At 40.6% G+C, this 21,352-nt stretch overlaps 4 protein-coding genes across 4 annotated transcripts; 3 read left to right on the top strand and 1 right to left on the bottom strand.

Annotated features, from left to right (window-relative positions):
- The first annotated feature begins 4,920 nt into the window (after positions 1-4,920).
- Positions 4,921-8,399, top strand: LOC112290581 (putative LL-diaminopimelate aminotransferase, chloroplastic). Its single transcript, XM_024536982.3, has 10 exons — positions 4,921-4,996; positions 5,368-5,579; positions 5,726-5,793; positions 5,956-6,072; positions 6,231-6,293; positions 6,510-6,614; positions 6,809-6,859; positions 7,076-7,396; positions 7,542-7,748; positions 7,953-8,399. Exons 2-10 carry the CDS (start codon positions 5,396-5,398, stop codon positions 8,253-8,255), a joined length of 1,419 nt encoding a protein of 472 aa, XP_024392750.1. The 5' UTR covers positions 4,921-4,996; positions 5,368-5,395; the 3' UTR covers positions 8,256-8,399.
- Positions 8,400-9,562: 1,163 nt separating this feature from the next.
- LOC112290582 (small ribosomal subunit protein eS24z) lies at positions 9,563-10,782 on the bottom strand. Its single transcript, XM_024536984.3, has 5 exons — positions 10,635-10,782; positions 10,362-10,403; positions 10,087-10,257; positions 9,851-9,937; positions 9,563-9,690 (listed from the first exon to the last, which is right to left on the bottom strand). The coding sequence occupies exons 1-5, from the start codon at positions 10,704-10,706 to the stop codon at positions 9,655-9,657; spliced, it is 408 nt and encodes a 135-aa protein (XP_024392752.1). The 5' UTR covers positions 10,707-10,782; the 3' UTR covers positions 9,563-9,654.
- Positions 10,783-12,714: 1,932 nt separating this feature from the next.
- Positions 12,715-15,024, top strand: LOC112290464 (peptidyl-prolyl cis-trans isomerase CYP37, chloroplastic). Its single transcript, XM_024536716.3, has 4 exons — positions 12,715-12,795; positions 12,965-13,514; positions 13,948-14,376; positions 14,486-15,024. Exons 1-4 carry the CDS (start codon positions 12,793-12,795, stop codon positions 14,932-14,934), a joined length of 1,431 nt encoding a protein of 476 aa, XP_024392484.1. The 5' UTR covers positions 12,715-12,792; the 3' UTR covers positions 14,935-15,024.
- A 1,058-nt stretch (positions 15,025-16,082) lies between these two features.
- LOC112290465 (uncharacterized) lies at positions 16,083-19,695 on the top strand. Its single transcript, XM_024536719.3, has 8 exons — positions 16,083-16,208; positions 16,647-17,051; positions 17,426-17,560; positions 17,746-17,919; positions 18,064-18,114; positions 18,361-18,557; positions 18,773-18,860; positions 19,111-19,695. Exons 1-8 carry the CDS (start codon positions 16,206-16,208, stop codon positions 19,336-19,338), a joined length of 1,281 nt encoding a protein of 426 aa, XP_024392487.1. The 5' UTR covers positions 16,083-16,205; the 3' UTR covers positions 19,339-19,695.
- The last annotated feature ends 1,657 nt before the right edge of the window (positions 19,696-21,352 follow it).

The following is a 21,352-nucleotide window of genomic DNA, read 5'->3' as shown; positions in this document are numbered from 1 at the left end:
ATTGTCAAATGTTTTACTAATTAAGTCATTAAAGCCAAGGTGTTTATTAAGAATATTGTTTACCACATTACTTTCATTTTTGAAATCACATTGACTATCAAAATTTTAATTTTGATTATGCTTTGAGTGAAAAATAATAGTTATTTACTTATATAATAATAATAATAATAATAATAAATAAATCTTAAAGATAGACAATGAAGTATGTTGAGCTAAATCTAGCAAAAGATCTCTTCTTCCATAGCCAACTATATGTAGCATTCTTTTGCACAATTTTTTAAAAATAAAAAATAAAAATAAAATCTGTGTTATAAAGCAATACAAAAGGAGATGTTCGATTAATAAGTACTGTTGTTTACAACAAAATGCTTCAGTGGTGGAAAAATGGCTAAAATTCCCTTAGAAGAAATATAACCAAACAAAATACAGAAAAAAGTTTATTTTTCTCATCAGCTTGGGAAGTCATTATATATATATATATATATATACATTGATAAGTTACAAAACTTTAATACTAAAATATATGAAAGTAAAAATGATAATAATATTGAGAGAATCAAAATATAAAAATAAGAAACTCTCTCATTATGTTGAATTTAATTGCTTAAAATTTTAAATAAAAAACATATTCATACAAAAAAAATTAAATCTATTTTTTGATAAAATATTGTAAATTAAAAATATATAAATTTTATATAAATAATTATGTTTTTAATCATCTCTTTGAAATTTTATTTATGTACAATCAATTATATGTATATATCAATTGCAAAACATTCTGATTTTATAAAGGCTTCAATATGTATCTCTTGCATTGAGGTGAAGGAAAAATTATATCTCTAAAGGTCTAATCAATCAAACTTACATAGTGTCAAGCAATTGTTGTTAATTGAATCAAACTATGTTGCAGCTATATTGCAATTGAAAAGATATGACATAGTGTTAGTAAACAAAAAATAAATATATATTAAGTTTCTAGGTAGTTAATTGAGTAAGTTTTAAGAGATTATATATTTTTATTATAAAATAATATTAAACATTAGTAATAATGCAACAAAAAAGAACAATGAGGTGTTGGTAGTAATTAGCACAAATTTCTATTATAACAAAAGAAGTGAAGTTAGTTAGATTATTTTTAATTTGTTTTTGTTCTTCTACTTTGTTAAAGTATACTGATGCTATACTTTATATGAATATATTGATGCTAGTGCAAATCATACAAAACAACAAGTAAGCTAAAATCAAAGAAGTAATAAATAAATATTATTTGAGTCGTTTCATTTTTTTGGAATTTACAATTTTTTGAAATCTACTACCGTATTGGAAATATCATCAGTATTGCAATTTTTATTCAAAATAAACATTATATATTTTTTTCCTATAAAAACATGCTTGTAAAATTTCCTTCTCCATTCAAACTCCAAATAAAATACTTCCATGAATCCCATAATCAGTTCCATTAAAAGCTTAAGTACAGGTAACCTTGTAGCAAATAGAAGCAATAGTTTATCCCTATGATTTTCATTCCCATCCTTACTTATTATATAAATATGCCCATATTAAAAAAACCAAGTTTCCAATTTTGAAACATGCATCTCTTTGATCTCAAACCTCATGTATTCTTTCGACGAAGAACAGCCAGTGGAATGAACACATTGACATAGTAAACATTCACCGACAGCGAGGACAACTATAAAACAATCGGTGCCAGTTCGTCGGTACGATCATCGGCGAATTCACATAAAGGACGCCATGAATCGCCTCAACCTAAGCAGAGAATCCACACACAACAACTAGGAATGTGAGTGTGCATCAACTTCACGGTGAGCGACTCTTCCCATTGAACTGTTACTTACGCTGAGAACGGTGGAGCATGATACCCAATGCTTTGTTTCCACTTGCAGTATGGATTTTTATCGATAATGCCACAATAGTGTACAATTACTGGTTTGTCAAACTCAAAAAGATTGTGCTCACTTCGAAGACGCATCAGCTCCCCTTTACAGATCGTCTGGGCTGTCCACTTTCTTCACAGTCTGTCTGTATGTTTGCGGTGACAGCATTTAAGACTAAAGCTGTTTTTGTATTATGAGTTTAGATGCAAATCGACTAATTCGTAGAGCTCACGGGTTTAGTTTACGGAGAGAATGCAAAAGAGTTAATTTTGCAGGAGAGTGGAAGAGGCCCTCCCTTCTCTCCTTGATGCGTCTCTTCACTCCCTTCTCTCATCATTCTCATCTCATCACTCACACCTTCTCCCCCCATGCTCCCAGATTCCCCACATTGCAATAACCCACCTGATATTAGGCTCTCTTGCCGATTGATGACATGGTTAATCTTAATATTTTGCAAAACTTCGGAATTCAATTTGTGCAAAAACATCCGTTTCCCTGAACGGTATATGGGTCTTCTCTTCCTGCAAAATTTGGGATTGGTTTCGCACAACACGTCGGAACTTCCACGTTGTTGCATTAGAAAATGCGCTGGTACTGTATCGCCGTTACAACGCTGAGAGAAGAAACACACTCAGCTCAACCAAAATTGACATTCTCATGGCAGCGATAGAAGCAGACGCTGTATTTCGCGGTTGGTCTCTGAAACACAACATATTGTGAGATTCAGAAAGAGGAATGGGGAAACATAGTTGGAATAGATAGAAGAATGTTGCATCCGAGACAGTTTTGATTCGACATGGAACTGCAGCAACAATCTGCGGTGCCACTTCAGACAGTAAAATAGCTGAAATTAGCGCTTGCACAAATCCTTCTGCTCAGTCGATTCCATAGTATGTTCTGTGCCTTCGACCTAGCGCCGTTAACACTTCTCACACTTTGTTTTCGCAACATCTTCACATTCTGAAGTGTTGCAGTTCTACACATACCATTTGGTATTGGTGACTACGGGGATTGCTCTTGAACCATGCTTACCCAACGCAAGAGGCGTCTGAAGAAGGTAGGGTTGAAAAGGGAGAATAAGTATTTGAGGGGGTGGCGAAGCAAAGGCGGTAGAGTGAGGAAAAAATTGAAGGGGGGACGAGCGACAAAAACCGCAAGAATCATGGAATCGAAGATGGGGTTGCCAAGAGAGCTGATGGAGTTAATTTTTGAGCGGCTTCCAATGCTAAGCTTGCTGCGTTTCACAACGGTGTGCAAGCGATGGCGGGATTCAATTGTGGCACGAGTAGCGGCCTCACAGAACGGCAATACAGTGGCTGAGGATTTGCTGCTCATGATCACCGACGGGCTTCACTTGGGGAAGCTTTCGGCATACAATCCCATGCGAGAGCAATGGTATTCCATACGACTTCCTGTGGACAGCAACAACAGGTTTCCCTTTGCAGTCGCAGCCGATGGTAACCTTGTGTGCATGAGCGATCGCTGCTATCGCAAGTTCGGAACATACGGACGCGTCGCGGTGTGTGACCCAGTGCTGAAGCAATGGCATGAGCTGCCGCCACTTAGGAGCTGGGGCGTCATCCAGGGTATGGTAGTCGATCCTGTCACAAGGGCTATGAAGATCCTCGCCACGAACTTCCTCGACAGTGATGATGGTGGATTCAAGCTGACATGCGCGGAGCTATGTGACACATCCGTTCCCTTGCAGACCCAAGCGCCGGCGCGATGGAAGATGGTGTTACCCCCTACCTCCTTCCTTGCTGCGGATCGCTACTCTGTCTTCTGTGGCGGGCGATTCATCTTTCTTGCCCCGGATTACAGCCTCTTCGAGTTTGATATTGGTAACGAGAGCTGGGTTCAGGTGTCCACTGGTTCGCTTCCTGCAACGCGGCTTGACTTGCAGGCTCACAAAAAACTGCTCGTGTGCGATGATTCCATCTTCTTGTTCACCATTGAGGTTAACAATGAAAGCCCCTCGGGCCGCGACCTCATCGTGTGGGGGTTGACCCCTGAAATGCAATGGGTGGAGGTGGCTAAGGCGCCTCCATTGGTGACGAGCCGATTTTTTGATTTCGTCCACAACGCGGACGATAATGAATCTCCAATACACACCGATGAGACTCCCTATTCGGAGGCTGGCTGCCTGAATGGATACTTGTCATTGCGGCACTGGACAGCGTCCGGCGAAGCCCACAACGAAGTGCTCCGTGTGTGGACTGTCACGGTGGGGAAGTCAGCCATTTTCCTGAAGAACACTTTTCTGCCCCAATTCCTGCAAATCGACCTCACTAAGGATGGAGACGCCCAGTGGCGATGGGTTGTGTGTCCTCAGCATGTCCCACTCTCCGCCCGTCCCTTCCGATTCTCACTGTGAAGAACACCTGAGGATAATACATAAATCGGAGGAGCAGCAAAAACCACACTTGACAGACCTATCCGCTCCTCAATCACTTCGCCAATAGAAACTACTGTAATTATATCTGCTTCCATCAATCTAGATCAAAGTTCCTTGCAATCACGGTGAAGTTTGTAGGTCTCTGAGCTTCTAACTTCGCACAACATCCCAACCGCAATCATGTGCATGCATGCATCATCTCCCAACGTGAGCGGACCCTAATTCTTCAAGCTTCAAGCACATAATCAGGCGCAGTTACGTGTGAATTCTGAAGATACTTGTTCCATTCCCAATTTCAAGCACTGTACCTGCGCCTGCGCACAGTGAGACAGGGGGGAGCTTCATTGCCGCTCGTCGCCAGTGTCTCTATGTTCTATAGCACCCTATTCCAGTCTTAAACTGATTGCTCGAGAGTGAGCACCTCGAATTCCAATATGAACAGCCCGTTTAGCAAAAAAGAGATCTTGTTTACGGTTCAATGAGGAGAACCATTCTGAGCGGGTATCAGCAGTAATAACAACCATCGGGTATGGAATCAAGTGGCTCATAGCGTTCCACGAATTGAGATTAACGTAGCGGATCCTGGGGTTTTTTTTCTTCGGGGGGGGGGATAAACGTCTTTTTGCTTCAAGCTCCCTTATCTGTCTGGGTCCGACATATCAAATTTCTTTGTTGCGGTGACTCCTCAGTGCTCCGAGGACCCAAGGTATGAACCACATTGTTGAAAGTTTATTGTAACGTACGCTCTCTGCTTGTTGTTGAAGGATTTGTACTTGGCGAAAGTACTGACCTTGAAGTGTTAAAAAGAAAAGAGTTTCTTTCCGGACAGAAGTGTAATGCCTCATAGGGCACATAATGCATCCAGGATTAAAATTTGTGTTCATAGTAGGCAGTTCCAATTTTCCTACTTTAGGTTTAGGGTTTGCGGCTCGAGAAATCAGCACCTCTGTCTGAGTCTGGAATGGTTTTTTTACACGAAAGAATCTACTCGAGACTGCTGCATTTCACGTTAGTTCCTTGCCTACATTTTGATTTTCAGTTTGTGCTGAAAGCCCTAAACCCTTGCAGATTTTGCAGGTGTTATCATTGCAGCATTTGTGTAGCTATGGACGCCATGACTACTGCAATGTCTATTCCATCGGCGAGACTCTGCACTGTACCTGCTACTCGAAACCTCTCTTCCTCTGTCTCCTTCTCCACTGCAACTTCGCTTCTTCCGAAGGTCTCTGTTACACGCGGTGCATCTGTTTCTTTAATTCGATGCATTGCGGAGCCCGCTGAAAAGACAAGTAAGGTTTTTGGACGTCTGGTTGTTACACTGATATTTTTCCTGCATTCCTTGACCTTGTAATCCACCTGATTAACGTATTTCTCCAAAGGAACCGTTATCTTTCAAAGGTATTTTTTTGATCATGTTCATGGGTTAATGTTCCAGCTTACACCACGTCAGTAAATAGGAATGCGAATATCGCGAAGCTTCAGGCTGGTTATCTCTTTCCTGAGGTGAGGATTCAATTCACCAGTCAAGCTTCATCGTTAGCTTGTACTGGCGAGGAGTTTACTATGACTCACCTCATCGTGAATAATGCAATTTGTGATGGGAAAAAATTGGTGACCTTTATGTCCTCAAGTTGTTTGGTTTTAACCGTACATTTCAATCTACAGATTGCGAGAAGGCGAAACGCGCACATTCAACGGTACCCCGATGCTAAAGTTATTAGCTTGGGTATTGGTGACACTACTGAGCCAATCCCAACAGTTATCACTGGAGCTATGGAAGCGGTAAAGTTGAAACTGTGCTGCCACAGATTTTGAACCAATAAAAGATAAACATTTCACTTGTCAAACATTGTCATAGTGGTGAATGGGAAAACATAGTCCGTCTTTGAGTAGGTTTTGCCCGTGTTGTAATCCGATTGAAGTTTGGTGATGACATCCAGAGGGCTCGAGCGCTGTCTACTCTTGAAGGTTACAGCGGATACGGCGCCGAGCAAGGAGAAAAGGTGAGCTAATCATTAGCCATGAACAGAAAAATAAATTCCTTCTGAGGACAGCTTTATTGGCGTTCTGTGATAGATACGTGTTTGGAGGTCGTTTGAACTTCTTTTTCTGGGTTTATCTCGTAAGATTTACTTCCATCGAGTTTACCATTTATGGCGCTATTTTGAAAAAACTTACTGAGGTTTAAGGTTTAACTCTTCATGTGTGGCACTCTGCAGCCATTGCGTGCGGGTATTGGTGCAGCATTTTATGCCGACCTTGGAATTGATGAAACTGAGATTTTTGTCTCAGATGGAGCAAAATGTGATATCACGCGTTTGCAGGTACCTGTTGTTATTATTTTATGTTAGACCTCAAAGTAATCATCCACTGCATGTTTTAACGCCTGCTTTTGTACATCATGTTGAACAACCGTTGATTCTATACTGGTTTAGGCCCCCCATCTTCCTTCTTGCTACTTAACCACTTATGACTAGACACAAGAATTCACCCAACAGCCTTTATTATTTGTATGCAGCTTGTCTTTGGACCTAATGTGACAATGGCAGCGCAAGATCCTTCATACCCGGTATCTGTCATTACTTCACATTTTTCGGCTTAGAAGGTTTCGATCAGTTTTAGAGGTGGATTGATCTTGTTTGTTCTGTGCTGCAATATAACTTGTTATTACAATATCCTTATCCAAGTCATAGAGTATCAAATACTGAAAGTTCTTACCACGCCTCTTTGTAAGAATGCTTATGATTCTGACTAGTCTACTTTCGATCGCAAATCTGGACTGCAGGCTTATGTAGATACAAGTGTCATGATGGGACAAACTGGTCTGTTTCAATCCGATTCTCAACAGTACAGCAAGATTCAGTACATGAAGTGCACACCTGAGAATGACTTCTTTCCAGACTTGTCCTCAACACCAAGAACAGATATCATCTTTTTCTGCTCCCCTAATAACCCCACCGGAGCGTCAGCTTCTCGCAAGCAATTGGAAGAGCTTGTGGCCTTCGCTAAAAAGAATGGATCCATTATCGTATACGACTCAGCTTATGCTATCTATACCTCTGACGACAGCCCTAAATCTATTTACGAGATCCCTGGTGCCAAGGAGGTACTATTTGTGCTTCTTGAAAAGTGATTCTCTTTGCAGAAATCTATGCCTTAGAGTGATCTAGGTGGTCCAGGTTCTATTCGTTATGTCTAGGTGACCAAGTAATCCCGTTGATAGCAAGTGTTTGTCTTCTTAACATGTGCAGTGTGCCATCGAAACTGCCTCCTTCTCCAAGTACGCCGGGTTCACGGGAGTGCGGTTGGGATGGACAGTAGTGCCCAAGGCCCTTAAATTTGCTGATGGCCATCCAGTGCATACTGATTTCAATCGTGTCATGACCACGTGCTTTAATGGTGCATCCAACGTAGCGCAAGCAGGCGGCCTAGCCTGTGTCTCTTCTGAGGGTCTCAAGGTAATATACCAACCTGTAGAGCCCTTGCCTCGTTATCTACTTAGCTCATCAATCTGTTGATTTGTAACCGCTTGACGTGGAATATTTCTGGTTCATGTCTCAATTGGTTATTCCAGTGGTCGGCCAGAGCTTGCTAAGGATTGTTATGAGGTCTGTCCAGTCAGACTATGGCATGGCACTGATTAGTAGCTTGTAATATTGCAGGCTATGCATGAAACTGTGAAATTCTACAAGGAAAACACTAAAATACTAGTGGAAACGTTCGAGTCGTTGGGTTTTAAGACATTTGGTGGGAAGAATGCTCCCTACGTGTGGGTACAATTTCCAGGGAAGAGCTCATGGGATGTTTTCTCAGAGATTTTGGAGCAAACACACATCGTTACCACACCAGGAAGTGGATTTGGGCCTGGTGGAGAAGGGTTCATCAGAGCAAGTGCTTTTGGCCACAGAGAGAACATTCTGGAAGCATCAAGGCGCCTCAAGGAGTACTTCGGAAGCAAGAAATGAGCGTGAAGTACTGTAGAACTGAATATTCTTTTACACGATAACTGGCACATGAGTCCTTAGACTTGCAAGTTCTTGAGTTTTGATACCTTCAACCTTTCGCTTTATAATGCTTCAAATTCAAGTTATCTTTGATTTGTATGTTCACTTAAGCTACCTCAACGTCAATATTCTTTGCTTCCTCGAAGGATTGTCCTGTACATCAACGAGAATTGTCACCTGTGCCCGTGTATAAAATCCATGCCTGTTGGTTTTGAGCACTGAAAACCTGTACACTGAAAAATAGTACGAATTTATTATGTATTGACTCATGCAGAAAAACCATGATTTGCAACCACTTCGAAGTAGTACATACATTTAGCTGGAGGAGTTAGTAGTCAGCTTGGTACTAGTAGCAGAAATTTGGAAGTGGTTACAAATATTGTTGATGCAGTTTCCCTTTCTGCAACGCCAGCAACTACACTCACATGCGACTTTGACATGGACAGATAAATCATTTGACAACTATACAATTCAAATTAATGAATGAGCATTACCGAACAGAAAGTAGCCAGGATGCAAAGAGTAGTTAGCCAGTTTGGATTTACAAGTAAGTAAGATACTCAGCTTTTAGCTTTTCCAAGTTTGTATGGGGCTGTTGCAGCATTTCGCAAGAGTGGACAGTATAAATTGTTCGTAATTTGGTGATTCCACTTATAGACATTCTCCACATTTTTCGTAGTTGTAGAAAGTTAATTTGCGTCAAAGGTTGCCATACGCCATTTTGTTTAGTTAATTCTTTTGTACCTCCGTTGGAACAGTGAGAATATTGATGAAAGTAAAGAAATTAACAAAACTGGGGGGGAGAAAACCTAACAAGGAGGAAAACTGCAAAAGTGAGACAGTATTGGAAGTGTGGGGTCCACTTTCGCTTCTTTTAATAAATTGGTAGTGTAGTGAGTTGGAATGGGTTACTCAGGGGATTCATACCTCTTTTAACAATCTAATGTGATCGAGAAATATTTGTAAAAGACTACAATGTAAGAAATATCAACGAACCGAAGTAGCTATCACAAAATCATGCTTCCGTACTCCAACCACAGTTCACAATTGACGAGACAGTACAGCAACTACAATGTGTTTGGTGATAGAGAAGCATGCAGTTACTAAGCAGAATGAAGAACTAGATACACTTCGCTTAATATTTGCTGGTCAAGGACTAAGACCTTGAAGTGGATCCAAAAATTTCAGGGCCAGGACAAACAAGACAATCATAAAAAAGGGGGCATAAAGCAAGATGACGTAACTAAACAAATGCCTCGAACAATACATGTCATAACTCTCATTTCATTAAGATTGCCATAGTAAATCCACCAGGAGAAGTATACTTTACGGCTATACAATCTGAAGAAAAATCTCAGATCTACTTTTTCTTCTTGGCGTCACCGGCGGCCTTCGTCTGTAGGAGAATATAAGAATTAGTAAATAAGTAGTAGTACTAAGTAATGTGGTATCCTATTAATAACTGCCTGTAACAGCATAGAACATCATAGATCAAAACAAATGACAAAATGCGCAATAATCAAATTCCAACTACTACTCACAACCAAGTCACGTACCTTCTTCACGCCCCTGATCTTCTTGGAACGGTTCTTGCGCTCCTTAATCTGCTTCCGGGATTTCTCCACCTTGGTAGCCAATCCATTCTACATGTTCCCAATTTGAAAGTTATTAAAATTACAGTGGATGCAGAATTAGGTTTTCGATTGCCAGAATGAAATTGAGAAAGGTAGCATAAGCTATAGATTATCACTCGCAGAAATCCCGTGACACCCTGCGCCGAGACAGAACATACCCTAATGAGCCTGTACTTGGGCTCGTATTTCTTAGCAGAGTCAACAGAGTCGTAGATAAGACCGAACCCAGTGGACTTGCCACCTCCAAATTGGGTCCTGAAGCCGAACACGAAGATAGTCTGAGGGTCACGAACTTCGTAAAGCTTGGCAAGCTTCTCCTTCAGCTCGGCCTGAACCACACAATTCAAGTTCAGACACCGCAACAATCCCCATATTGACCGAAACAATTACAAAAAAGTGCATACAACTATGAGCACTCGCTACACAAACTCACCTTCGAGACATTGGCACGACCAGGGTGAAGAACATCAATGATCTGCACAAACGATCACACAACCGCCCATCAATACCCTAAAACCGAACCAAATTTCCGAAAAAATAAACAATAAGAATAAAATCTCTCCCTAAACCCAGCAGCCAAAGACCTAAATATGAAAGCGTGCTACCACAGAACCAACAAGAGCTCAATCCCAGAAAAGCTCAATCCAACCGAGTAGTTGGGAAACCGATGGGAGAAAGAACGGAGAGGAGGGCCAGCGCTGCTTACGAACTGCTTTCTGGCGAGCAGTCTGTTGGTCATGAATTTGCGAGTGCGCACGGTGCACGCCTTGTCCGCCATGTTGCTGGGACCTGCTTACCAAGGCAATGCAATGCGATGCTGGACGTGAACTGGAGCTCCGACGAGGTGGCGCAACGCTGCAGAAAGAGGGTCAGAAGACGAGGGCTCCCTGGACTTAACCCTACTCGGCGCCCCTGCCCGTTCCCCGCTAAACCCTAATTGTCCCCTTCTCGTTCCCTTTCTGTTCCCCTCGTGTTCTACTCGCTCGCCTGGTGCCACTCACTCCCTCACTGGTTTCAAGACTTTTATTGAATTAAAAATGAATGAAAAGAAGGCGATTGGGAATGTGTGTGTGTGTGTGTGTGTTTTTTTCTTTTTCTTCCACCGAAGATAATTTATTTAGAGAAAGAACAAAGAATAGCTAATCAATCGCTTTTGTAACTATGATCTGGTTTTATTTTTTCGTAACTTTCGATGGAAGATGTTTAGACAACTTTATATCATTTTAAAATAGTACTACACACAGTAAATACAATATTACTTGGTTTTATTATATTTTCTGAGTAGAGAAACATTTTATATTAGAAAAATCACTTTTTTGTTATCACATTAATATTCTTGTTGCAAGAGTAAAAAAATAATGTTAATGAAAATTTGGATGCATTTTGTTGTTAACATTGTATACTTTAATAATTTTATGAAATTGTGATTGTAGTTGTTCAAAAAGAAAGAAAGAAAGAAAAATAAATAAATAAATAAATGTAAGATATTGAGAGCAATTGCAATACACTTGTGTCAATTAAACTGTATGTAAACGTTGTATATATATACATCGCAAAAATGATATGGTTTGTAGAATGTTTAAAACAAAACTGAAAAAACAAAATATTTCAAATCCTAATAGATGCAGACATACAAAAAACATGCATATTTACAAGCAACTTTGTTCATTTAAGTTCAATATTTGTGTCAATAATTTCAATAATTATTATCTGTCTCACATGCAACTATAAATGTGAGAATAAAGAATAAGTATCAGGATGTTTTAAACTTAGAAAATTATCAGGATGTTTAGCATTTTCAATATCAAAACAAAAAAATAATTTGCATAAACCAACAATTTGCAACATTCCCATGCATGAATATTAATACAGAGTGTGTTGTCATTCGAAGGAGTCTTAGAAAAATTATGTCGAACAAGTTTAGACATGAAGATTAATTCCATTGATATTGTATGTTAATTAAAAGTTAAGATTTGATAACAACAGACTCGTAGCATATAATAAATCTGAAAAAAAATAAATCATCCTTAATTGCATAAAAATTACATTAAATCTTCTGACAAAATAAGTTTATTGTGTTATCAAGATTTTTCTGATAGGGTGAGCATAGCAGACAAATGCATGGAATAGTGGGTGTAAAATTCAAGCAATTGAACGGTTCACAACATTCTTCTTTACTAAATATTAGTAGCATTAGTGTTGTGCAGGTTTTTATGTTACTATTTTTTACTCAAAATATATGTAAGTTAAAAATAATAAAACGACCTTAAAACATATACATATATATATATATATATATATATACACATACAAAGTGATGTAATTATGAATTTGAGCTTAATTCTTACTAACTTCGATCAAGTGTGAATTTCAGAACCCAAAAAAATCAGACTCTTTTTAAGTTATCCTTATGTAAATTAAACATGTACTTTTATTAAATATACACGCACTCATACAAAAATCCATACACCTAATTATGTTGATTTGGGTCACAACTGTTACATTACGGTTCATGTATGCAAATATTTATAAATTATGAAAGTAAAAAACGAGAATCACAAAAGAAAAAAAGTTTGAAAAATGAATAAGAAAAATGTACATTTTTGAACTGGTATGGCCAACACCATCAGCAACACACCCTTTGACAAAACACACGGATGAATGAAGAACGCTTCCGTCACATGATATCGTTGATGGATGAACGTCATCCTCGATCACGATCCCGGCCCCGGCGCCACCCTTATCCAACACCCACCCACCCGTCTCGAAGCCCCGTCGCTTCTCGCACGCGAGCGTCGCTGTGGAATTTGCTGGCCTTGCTGTAGAATTCGCCACTTCGCGGTGAAGCTGGCCCTTCTGTCGTGATGGTGCGTCGCTCTATTCCCACTTGCCACCGTCTTATGCAGTACTTTATTGGGTTCGCCCACACTGGAAGAGATTTGTAAGCAATTGGGTTGTTTTTGTTTTTGAGTGGATTGTGGATGATTTGAATTGGGTTTCGTGCTGAAGACGGTGATATAGTGTGATTGATTGTAGGCCTCGGCCGCGTGCATTGCTAGCAAGGTAACTGCTGTGTCGCAATTCTCCTCAGTCATTAAATCGATTCACTCGAAGTCACCTCCTAATTCGTCGAAGACAAGGTGTATTGACCCCAGACGGGCTTGTTACCCAGGAGTTCGTCCCCTCGCACCCAGTGCTAGAGAGGATGCAGAGCTTCATGTGAAAACTGATGCATTCCCTCGAATCGGTAGGCTTTCCGCTGCGGATGAGCTCTCGCAGTCCAAGACTGGGAACCGCGAAGTGACAGCGGATTTGAGTCTATGGCAGAAGAGCGGAGGTCGAGTGTTTGCGCTGCTGTTGGCGACATTACAAGCGGTAGCGCCGATCCCCATCGATGGGCTTGTGGGAGAATGGGGCGCCGGTCCAGCGGAGGCAGTGCTGTACTCTCCGGATACCAAAGTTCCTCGCTCAGCGGAAGTGGCTTTGCGGAGGGCAATTCCAGCTGTCAATGTTTCTATGAAACAAATCCAGGAATCTTTGGAGGACATCTTTTATCTGCTCCGCATCCCCCAGCGGAAACCTTACGGTAAGTGGGCACACCTCCACTTCGAATTATTCCTGTATTCCTATAAACGTTTCCCCAGGCGATTCATTCAGGGTGATCATGTAGACTCGTGAAAGTGCAGCCCTCGCAGTCACATATGTAGGCACCCCTGTTTTTTCTCAAGCACATCTTTCGAATGACAGTTCACTTTTAAGACAAAGTTTGCGCGTGACATCACGAAGCACAAATGAGGTTTTTCGTGATAGAGTGGTGTATCCTTGATGCCATCTCACGTTCAGAACCAGTATTAGATTTATAGATCTCAGCTTTCTGAAGAAATGATTTGAATTGGAATTTGATAATCTTCTACATTACAGTCATGGCGAAAGTTGTCATGAAGGCTTGGAAAATGCAGTCCTTACATCTGAAGTTTTAGGTGGCCACAAGGGATTTGACAACAGCTTTTAATGTTTAGGTACCATGGAGAGTGACGTGAAGAAGGCGCTCAAATTAGCTGAAGACGATAAGGATGCAATTTTAGCTGCACTGCCAGCTGACCAGAAGGAGAAAGGCACGCAGCTTTACAATGACTTGATGACTGCAAAGGGCGGTTTTCCTGGCCTTCTAGATGCTATTGCTGCGAAAGACGCAGACAAAGTCTCCATCCGCCTTGCCTCGTCGCTCGACACCATCGCTCAACTGGAGGTGATGCAAGCTACGGGGTTGGCGTTCCTACTCCCTAAAGAGTTTCAGGATTTCCCTCACCTCACAGGACGGGCAGTCGCCGAGCTGACTCTAGAGAAAGGTGATGGGTCTACGTTCGTTGTGGCCGCAGGTGGCGGTCCTCAGCCAGTTGGAGTTCTCGAAATTGTTCTGGATGGTTACTCTGCTCCTTTGACGGCAGGTAAGGACTCGCTGGAAGAACACTCTTGTGTCGATTGGCATATGATCTCTATGCGATGTGGAGAACTATGCTGATTAGAACCCTTTTTCCTGCTGTGTTTCCTGTACAGGCAACTTTGCCGATATGATCCAGAGAGGTGCTTACAACGGGATTAAATTGAGAAACACAGAGCAGGCAGTACTGTCCGACACGGAGAATCTCAACGGAGCAGGGCGAGAGCTACCTATCGAGATCCTGCCCTCCGGGGAGTTTCAACCTCTATACAGGACAACCCTCAACGTGCAGGACGGCGAGTTGCCAGTGTTGCCACTATCTGTTTATGGCGCCGTGGCCATGGCGCACAACAAGACGTCCGAAGATTTCTCCTCCCCTTCACAGTTTTTCTTCTACTTGTATGACAGGCGCAACTCTGGACTAGGTGGCCTGTCGTTCGAAGAGGGCCAGTTCTCTGTATTTGGGTATGTCACCAAAGGTAGGGAGCTGCTCTCTCAACTGAAAACGGGAGATGTTATAAAAGAGGCAAAGTTAGTGTCTGGGGCCGATCGCGTTGTTCAATGACAACCGCAATAGGTTAAATCTCACAGCTGAGAATGTGTGTATTCTAGAAAGAGCCTGAAGTTGCACAACTGATTGTGCTGGTTTGTTCCATGGCTTTGCTTGTTCTGTTTGTTTGTTTTTGCTGTTTTCTCTGCCCTTTCAACCGGCACGGTGTCAATCTCACTGCCTGTTGAGTTCAAACTGCCGATATGACTATTTGTGCTTCTTGCACTGAATCGATGTGAACCGACCACACAGTCGCATCCTATTCCAGACCCCTCGTACGACGCACGTTGAGTTGAATTCTCTAGCGCTTGAGCCACTTCGTGAGCAGTATACAGAATGCTCGACTCCGTTCTAGCTACTGTGGGTTTATGCAGCCATTGTTCTCCGTCGTCCTCTCATTTGTAATGCTCTTCTTTCATGTTTACTGAATTCTCATGGTGAGCACTGAAGCATGAATATCTTCCGTACTAAGTACAACACCTACGAAAAGAATCTTCGATGTGTGACATCCATCATCCAAATGATGACTTGAGATGTTTTTATTAACAGCTTCTATTTACACTAAAGAACTCTATACTATTTTTATTTTATAAACAATTTGTTACATTGTGATTTGATGCACAATGAACTACTAGTATTCCAGATTTAGGAGTATTTGGTGTTTTGAAGTTGTGATGGAAGATCATGGATAATGTCATTTCTGTGAACAACAACATTACGTGAAATCGAAACTGGTTTTCTAATGCATATACACCCAAAAATCGACATTCATCACAGTGTACTGCGTTCTTCTGTAATAAACACAATCAAAATATCTCTAGTCTCTTAAAGCTTTGTGAACAGATACACCATTAACAGCAGAATTTCGGAAGATGGGTCTTGAGCGGCATTTTATCTTGCAGGGGTGGCACCATTTGTACCTTCAGGTATGGTTGCCCAATCTTCAAAAAGCTGATATATCAAGGAAAAAGTAAGAGAAGAAAGAGAAAGTGACAGTAGAATAGAAGAGGAGGCAGCAGATATTTTAAGCTTTTCCCCAATTTTGGAAACTAGAAAAAAAAAAGAAAAGGGGAGGAGCGAGCTGGAAAATCCGAGCTAAGGATCGCCCTCCTTATCCAACAAAATCCCATTGGCACATTACTCCCTCGCCGTCTCTTCTCTTCTCTTCTCATCTCTCTCGCTCGCTATGCCGCAAGCCACTTCCGCATCCTGGACCTTGTAGAAGCGCAAGGAATCAGAGCGGGAGTTTGAGGAGCAAGGGAGCCGGTCTTCAAGCAGTCGCTGCGATGGTCAGTGCTCCTTTTTCCACTCTTGTTTCTGCTACTTGTTCCATTTTCCTTTCACTACATATGTCATTGACGAGGGCGAGAAGGAAGAGTTAGTAAGTCGAGGTCAAGCTGTTTTGCTTGTTTTTTGCAAGGGTCGAGAAGCGGCGGTGGGGGTTTGTGTGTGAAGTTGGGGTGGGTTTTTGTACAGTGGAGGTTGTGACACAGAAATCGGTCTTTCATTGCCTTGATCGGGGTTTTACTTTTCTGGGTTTTTTGATCCCTTACACGTCTCTTGAGATTGCCTCTGTCGGGGGACTGCAAATGCGTAGCTGGGCGAGTGGGTGTGATGGTTAGAGATAGGCGTGAGTAGTAGGTTGTTTGCTCTTCTTGTGAAACAGTGTCTGTCATCTTTGTGGCAGGATTTAGTGACGAAGTGGTTTGGAATGTTGTGTGTGGTAGGCATCGGCTACGTGCGTCACCAGCGGGGTTACCGCCATGTCCCAGTTGGGTTCAACCAGCTCTGCTTCCACGCTGAATGCCTCGCCTCGAGTGACCTTGCCCATTTCCAATTGCTTTGGCCACCAGCACGCTGTCTCCAGTTGCAGTCAGCAGAGTTCGAGTTTATACGGTGAAGCCAGACTGGCACTGAAGTGTTGCTCAAGGAAGCAAACTTTACGGATGCATGGTCGCAATGCCGTGGTGGCCATGGCTGCGGGCACGGATACAACCGAGGGAACTATTCCTAGTCTCAATGAACTGCCCCTGATCAATTTCATCAATCAACAAGGGCGCATTCAACCCCCTGTCGAGCTTAACACAGCCGCATCTGTTTTTGCAATCTGTGATCAAAACAAGAAAATTCAGGTAATTTCTTGTTCCTCACACGAACAGTTTTAATTCTTTTTTCACAGTTAACTTGGTAGTTATTGTTTGGACTACATGTTGTTTACTTTTCTACTTGTGATTGAATTTACGTCCTTGATAGCTATTTCTCCAATGCAGAATGAAGTCGGACGTCGTGAAAGTTGTGCAGATGGTCAATGTAAACTCTGCTAGCTCGGAACTTCCGTTCACAGAGCACGTTTAATTTTACCGTCTCTACTGATTCTTTCGAGTATGCAAAAGTGTAGCAAAATTTGTACAGTGTTGCACTCCAATGGAACATCGAGTGCAATCTAATCTCAAGTTATCAATTACAGTATAACTAAATTTGATACTCTGCCTCAATATGTGTGCAGTATATTGGATTTTCGAAAGACGTGCGAAATTCCCTACGGTTGCTGATGGGCAGGCGTCCTGACATGTGCCATTACTACAAGCTCTACAACTTGAATGAGTTGGATCAGAAGCAAATGCTTGCTTGCCGGCAATCGGTGAGTGCCGTAACACAATGTCCAAGCTGTGCACGCGTTCTTCTCATCCACTTTAAATACTTTTTACGGAGCTGGGATGTGACTTTCAAATGAATCTTTGTGCGTTGTATCTAAATATGTTCGTTGAACCAGTCTAACTTGGAGAGGGTCAAAAATAGTATTGACGAGTGACGTTGCTGTGGCAGTGGTTTTCGGAACTCGGGTTAACACCACCTGGAAATACAGATCCATTTCAGAAATCTCTTTGGGAACAGCCTGGTGATGCAGGTTCTATTTCTGAAAGGGGAAGGGCCGCAGCCGCAATGGCAAAGGCAAAAGTAAATTTACAAATGATGGCCGACCGAGGCTTGAAAGAGGAGGTAAACTGAAGGTTCAAGCCATCCGATTCGATTTCTGGTTTAGGAGTTACCTAGCATATTGCGTTCTACTCTAGTTTCATTGATATCATGAGCATGTGTGTACTTCTTCTTGGTCCTGTTCTGATCTTCTTTGGTTTGACGCAGATGGTGTTTGACCCTCAATTACTGGAGGCCGGAAAGTGCGATGTTTTACCGGTATGACGAATTCGATTCTCATTTGGAGGTTGTTAGACTGTATCACGAGCATTCAAGCACTGGGCTTTTGATTATTTAGTATGCTGTTTCGCCTTCTTTTTAGGACATAGAACTTGCAACTAATCGTTTGCCAGTCTCGTTTGAGAATTTTACACCGAAATTATCGATGGGGCTGCTTGTTTCGGTTAGTAATTATTCTATCTTGATTTCTCGTACTTATCGTGGCTCTTGTCTGACTCCGCTCAGTCAGAGGATCAGTCTGGTGAAGAATTAGCACAAGCAGAAAAGGAACTTGCCGAGGCTGCAGCACGGAGAAGGATGTGCAAGGTCAAAGTACCAAACGGTGGAGAAATTGTTTTTGAGATTAATGTTGAGGACAAATGGGTGACAAATGGAGGATGGATATATGACATTCTCGTTAGCAAAGACGACAAGGAGACTGTGTAAGCTAGTTCAGCCTTGTATTAGATTATGTTCTACTGGCTCTAGTTGTGTTCAATTTGAATTTAAACTCAACGGAGTACTTCTATTGTGATTGAAGGTCAGGCGGATATTTAGCTCCAGCGTATCCACCACATCTTGAGATAGCTTAGACTAGGAAATGTTTGTTGTTGATATGTCTTACCAACTTACACGGGTGGGTTGGGCTGCTTTGCAGGCATAGGGTGGTGGTCGGGAAGATATATCCGACAGCTGTCAATATGAATGAAGATGACTTTCTAGAAAAAGTGATGGGTTTCTTGTTGGTAATTTTCTATCTCCCTTATTTACTGACCTGTTCTCATTAATCTGTTCAGTTGCTAATGTTGCATATCTGCAATGATAGTACCAAACATCTGTTTTGTGGTTTTCTTGTCCTCGTTAGATCAAGTGAAAGAACCTGTGGCAAGCTCTACATATTCTTTTTTTATTTAGCTGATGGCTTTATTTGGCAGTCAAATTTCAATTCCTGCCAAAGTAAGAGATTTGTTGACTCCTCCTGTTTCTGAACTGCAGTACAAGAGGATCCCAAGACACACTGAAGGCTTGCTCACTGGTGACATGTTCCCAATAAACTACTTCTCAGTGTCTGAAGTATCGCAGCAGTTCACTGATTTTCAGGATTGGTTTAAGGATGAGTTACCTGATAGCTACTGGCGATTCAACAAAATCCACTCGTACGGAGCCTCAATAGATGAGCCCCCTCTACTTGGTCCAGCTTTCTCGGGATATTCTGAATCGTGAGAGTGATTTTCAACTCAATTCTGCAGGTAGGTATGGCACCAGTTTAAGCTGTTCAGGGGCTCCAGCTGAGAGGTAGACAGAGAACTTCCTTCGTGGTAGAAACTTTGATCTCACACAAAGTTTGTGGGTCGCATGAGAACTTTAGACCAACTCTTGGCCGGAGTGCAACGTGGCGACGATCCATATGAATATTAGAGGGTGGTACCCAGTGTAACTCTGATCTGTCGAGTTGTAAGTAGGCTGTACCTGAGGGTTGACAACTCGGAGTTACTCGAGGTTTTTTTTTTTTTTTTTTTAACAGAAGTGAAATCTCTTATTGTCTTGACAATATGAAACAATGCTAGCCTTGATCCGCAATCTCAGTTTTTGTGTTATTTTTTTTCTTTATATTTTCCTTCTAGTAGTGTTGTAGATGTGCTTCGTTGTTGGATTGTGCCCACAAGAGAGTTTTGAGGGAACTTCTTCGTGTTTGGATTTTTCACAATGCTTCATGAATACTACCAATGCTCTCAAATCATAGCAATGAGAATATAAACTAACCAGCCACTTAGGAAGCAGTATGTAATCCAGTTATTTATAGTGGACAGACAGAGATGTATATGCCTGTGTTATATATTCTATCATGTACTAGTGGCAAGAGAAGTTGCAACTGATGATTATGAAAATGTGTATGCACGTGCGTATATATATATATATATACATTCAAACAGTTGGAATCGAAATTCAAAAAACGAACTTGTTAATGTACTGTGGAGCTGAATTTTCATGTCCAAGCGTAATAACACGCACCTCCCATCCCACAGTCGAAGCATGAAATACCAACTTACAACGATTTGAAGTTGAATAATGCAAATTTAATGTCTAACCATCCATAATTACAACTGGTTTCTCTTACAAACAACTCATGTTTAAAGAATTTAGAAATGCACCATTGTGTTGTACCTTGATGCATATTAGTTTGAAAGTAAATATGAAGTTTGAACTTTGATATAATGTAAAAAAGGAAAAAGGAGAAACATATGCAATAATAATAAAACAACAAAATAAATTTGACAACGTGCAGCATATTGAAAATATTTTGTTCAAAGCTAGAGTTAACACACTAAATCTATATTAATTGTGGAAATTGTAAAAAAATGGAAATCCAATTTTTTTTGTTATGTTACAATATTAGAAGAGGATCTAATATTTGAATCACAGAACAAGTTTTAAGTCAAAGAGATAACAAACATCATCAAGCAAGGAAGCACATCATGCTTATCCATTTCTTAAATTGGACAAATTTGCAATTGTTTTGATTCTATTTTCATATTCTTGTTAGATTGATTATCTTTTTGATATTTTTGCTTATGATAGTTCTATTAGTCTTTCACTACCTAAGCCATATTTTGTAGTTATGATGTTTGTTGTTTTGGTATGCTTTATGTCCAGTTTTCTTTGCTTGTATTTCTTTTGACAGTATTAATATAATTTCGAAAAATGGGAGAATATTTTTATATTAAATTTCTGTTTTAAAATCATACAAAAATACAAATAAAAATGTAACATCATCAAAAAATTACAAGCTGCAGCAAGAGAACGTTGAAGAATATCAGAGTAAGTTATATCAAGAAACAATGGTAGTTGCAAAAGATCATATTTATTGCTATGAATGATTATTATTATTATTATTTTATAGAGTAAAATTTCTAAGAATACTATTGTTCACAAGGGTTAGGCTTCAAAAGGAATCTGTTAAGATTTGGACTTTCAAGATTTGCTACAAGGTTTGGAGCTCCACAATTTGCATTCTACATTATTTTGTTTTTTCATATCTACAAGATATATTTGATGCATTGATTATAATTTTTATAACAAGAGGCATCTTATTTTCTAACATCCTGTATAAAGGACAAACAAAGGAACATTTCAACTTTCATTGTTTCATAAAGAATCAATCTACTTTATAGAAATCTATTTTTTTTTTTTCTACTTTATTTAGAATTTTTTAATATATTTGTAACTATATTATTTC

Source organism: Physcomitrium patens, chromosome 13 (assembly GCF_059467195.1).
Source record: "Physcomitrium patens ecotype Gransden chromosome 13, ASM5946719v1, whole genome shotgun sequence".
In the NCBI taxonomy this organism is placed as follows: Eukaryota; Viridiplantae; Streptophyta; class Bryopsida; order Funariales; family Funariaceae; genus Physcomitrium; species Physcomitrium patens.
This window is presented reverse-complemented; position numbering and strand designations above follow the sequence as displayed.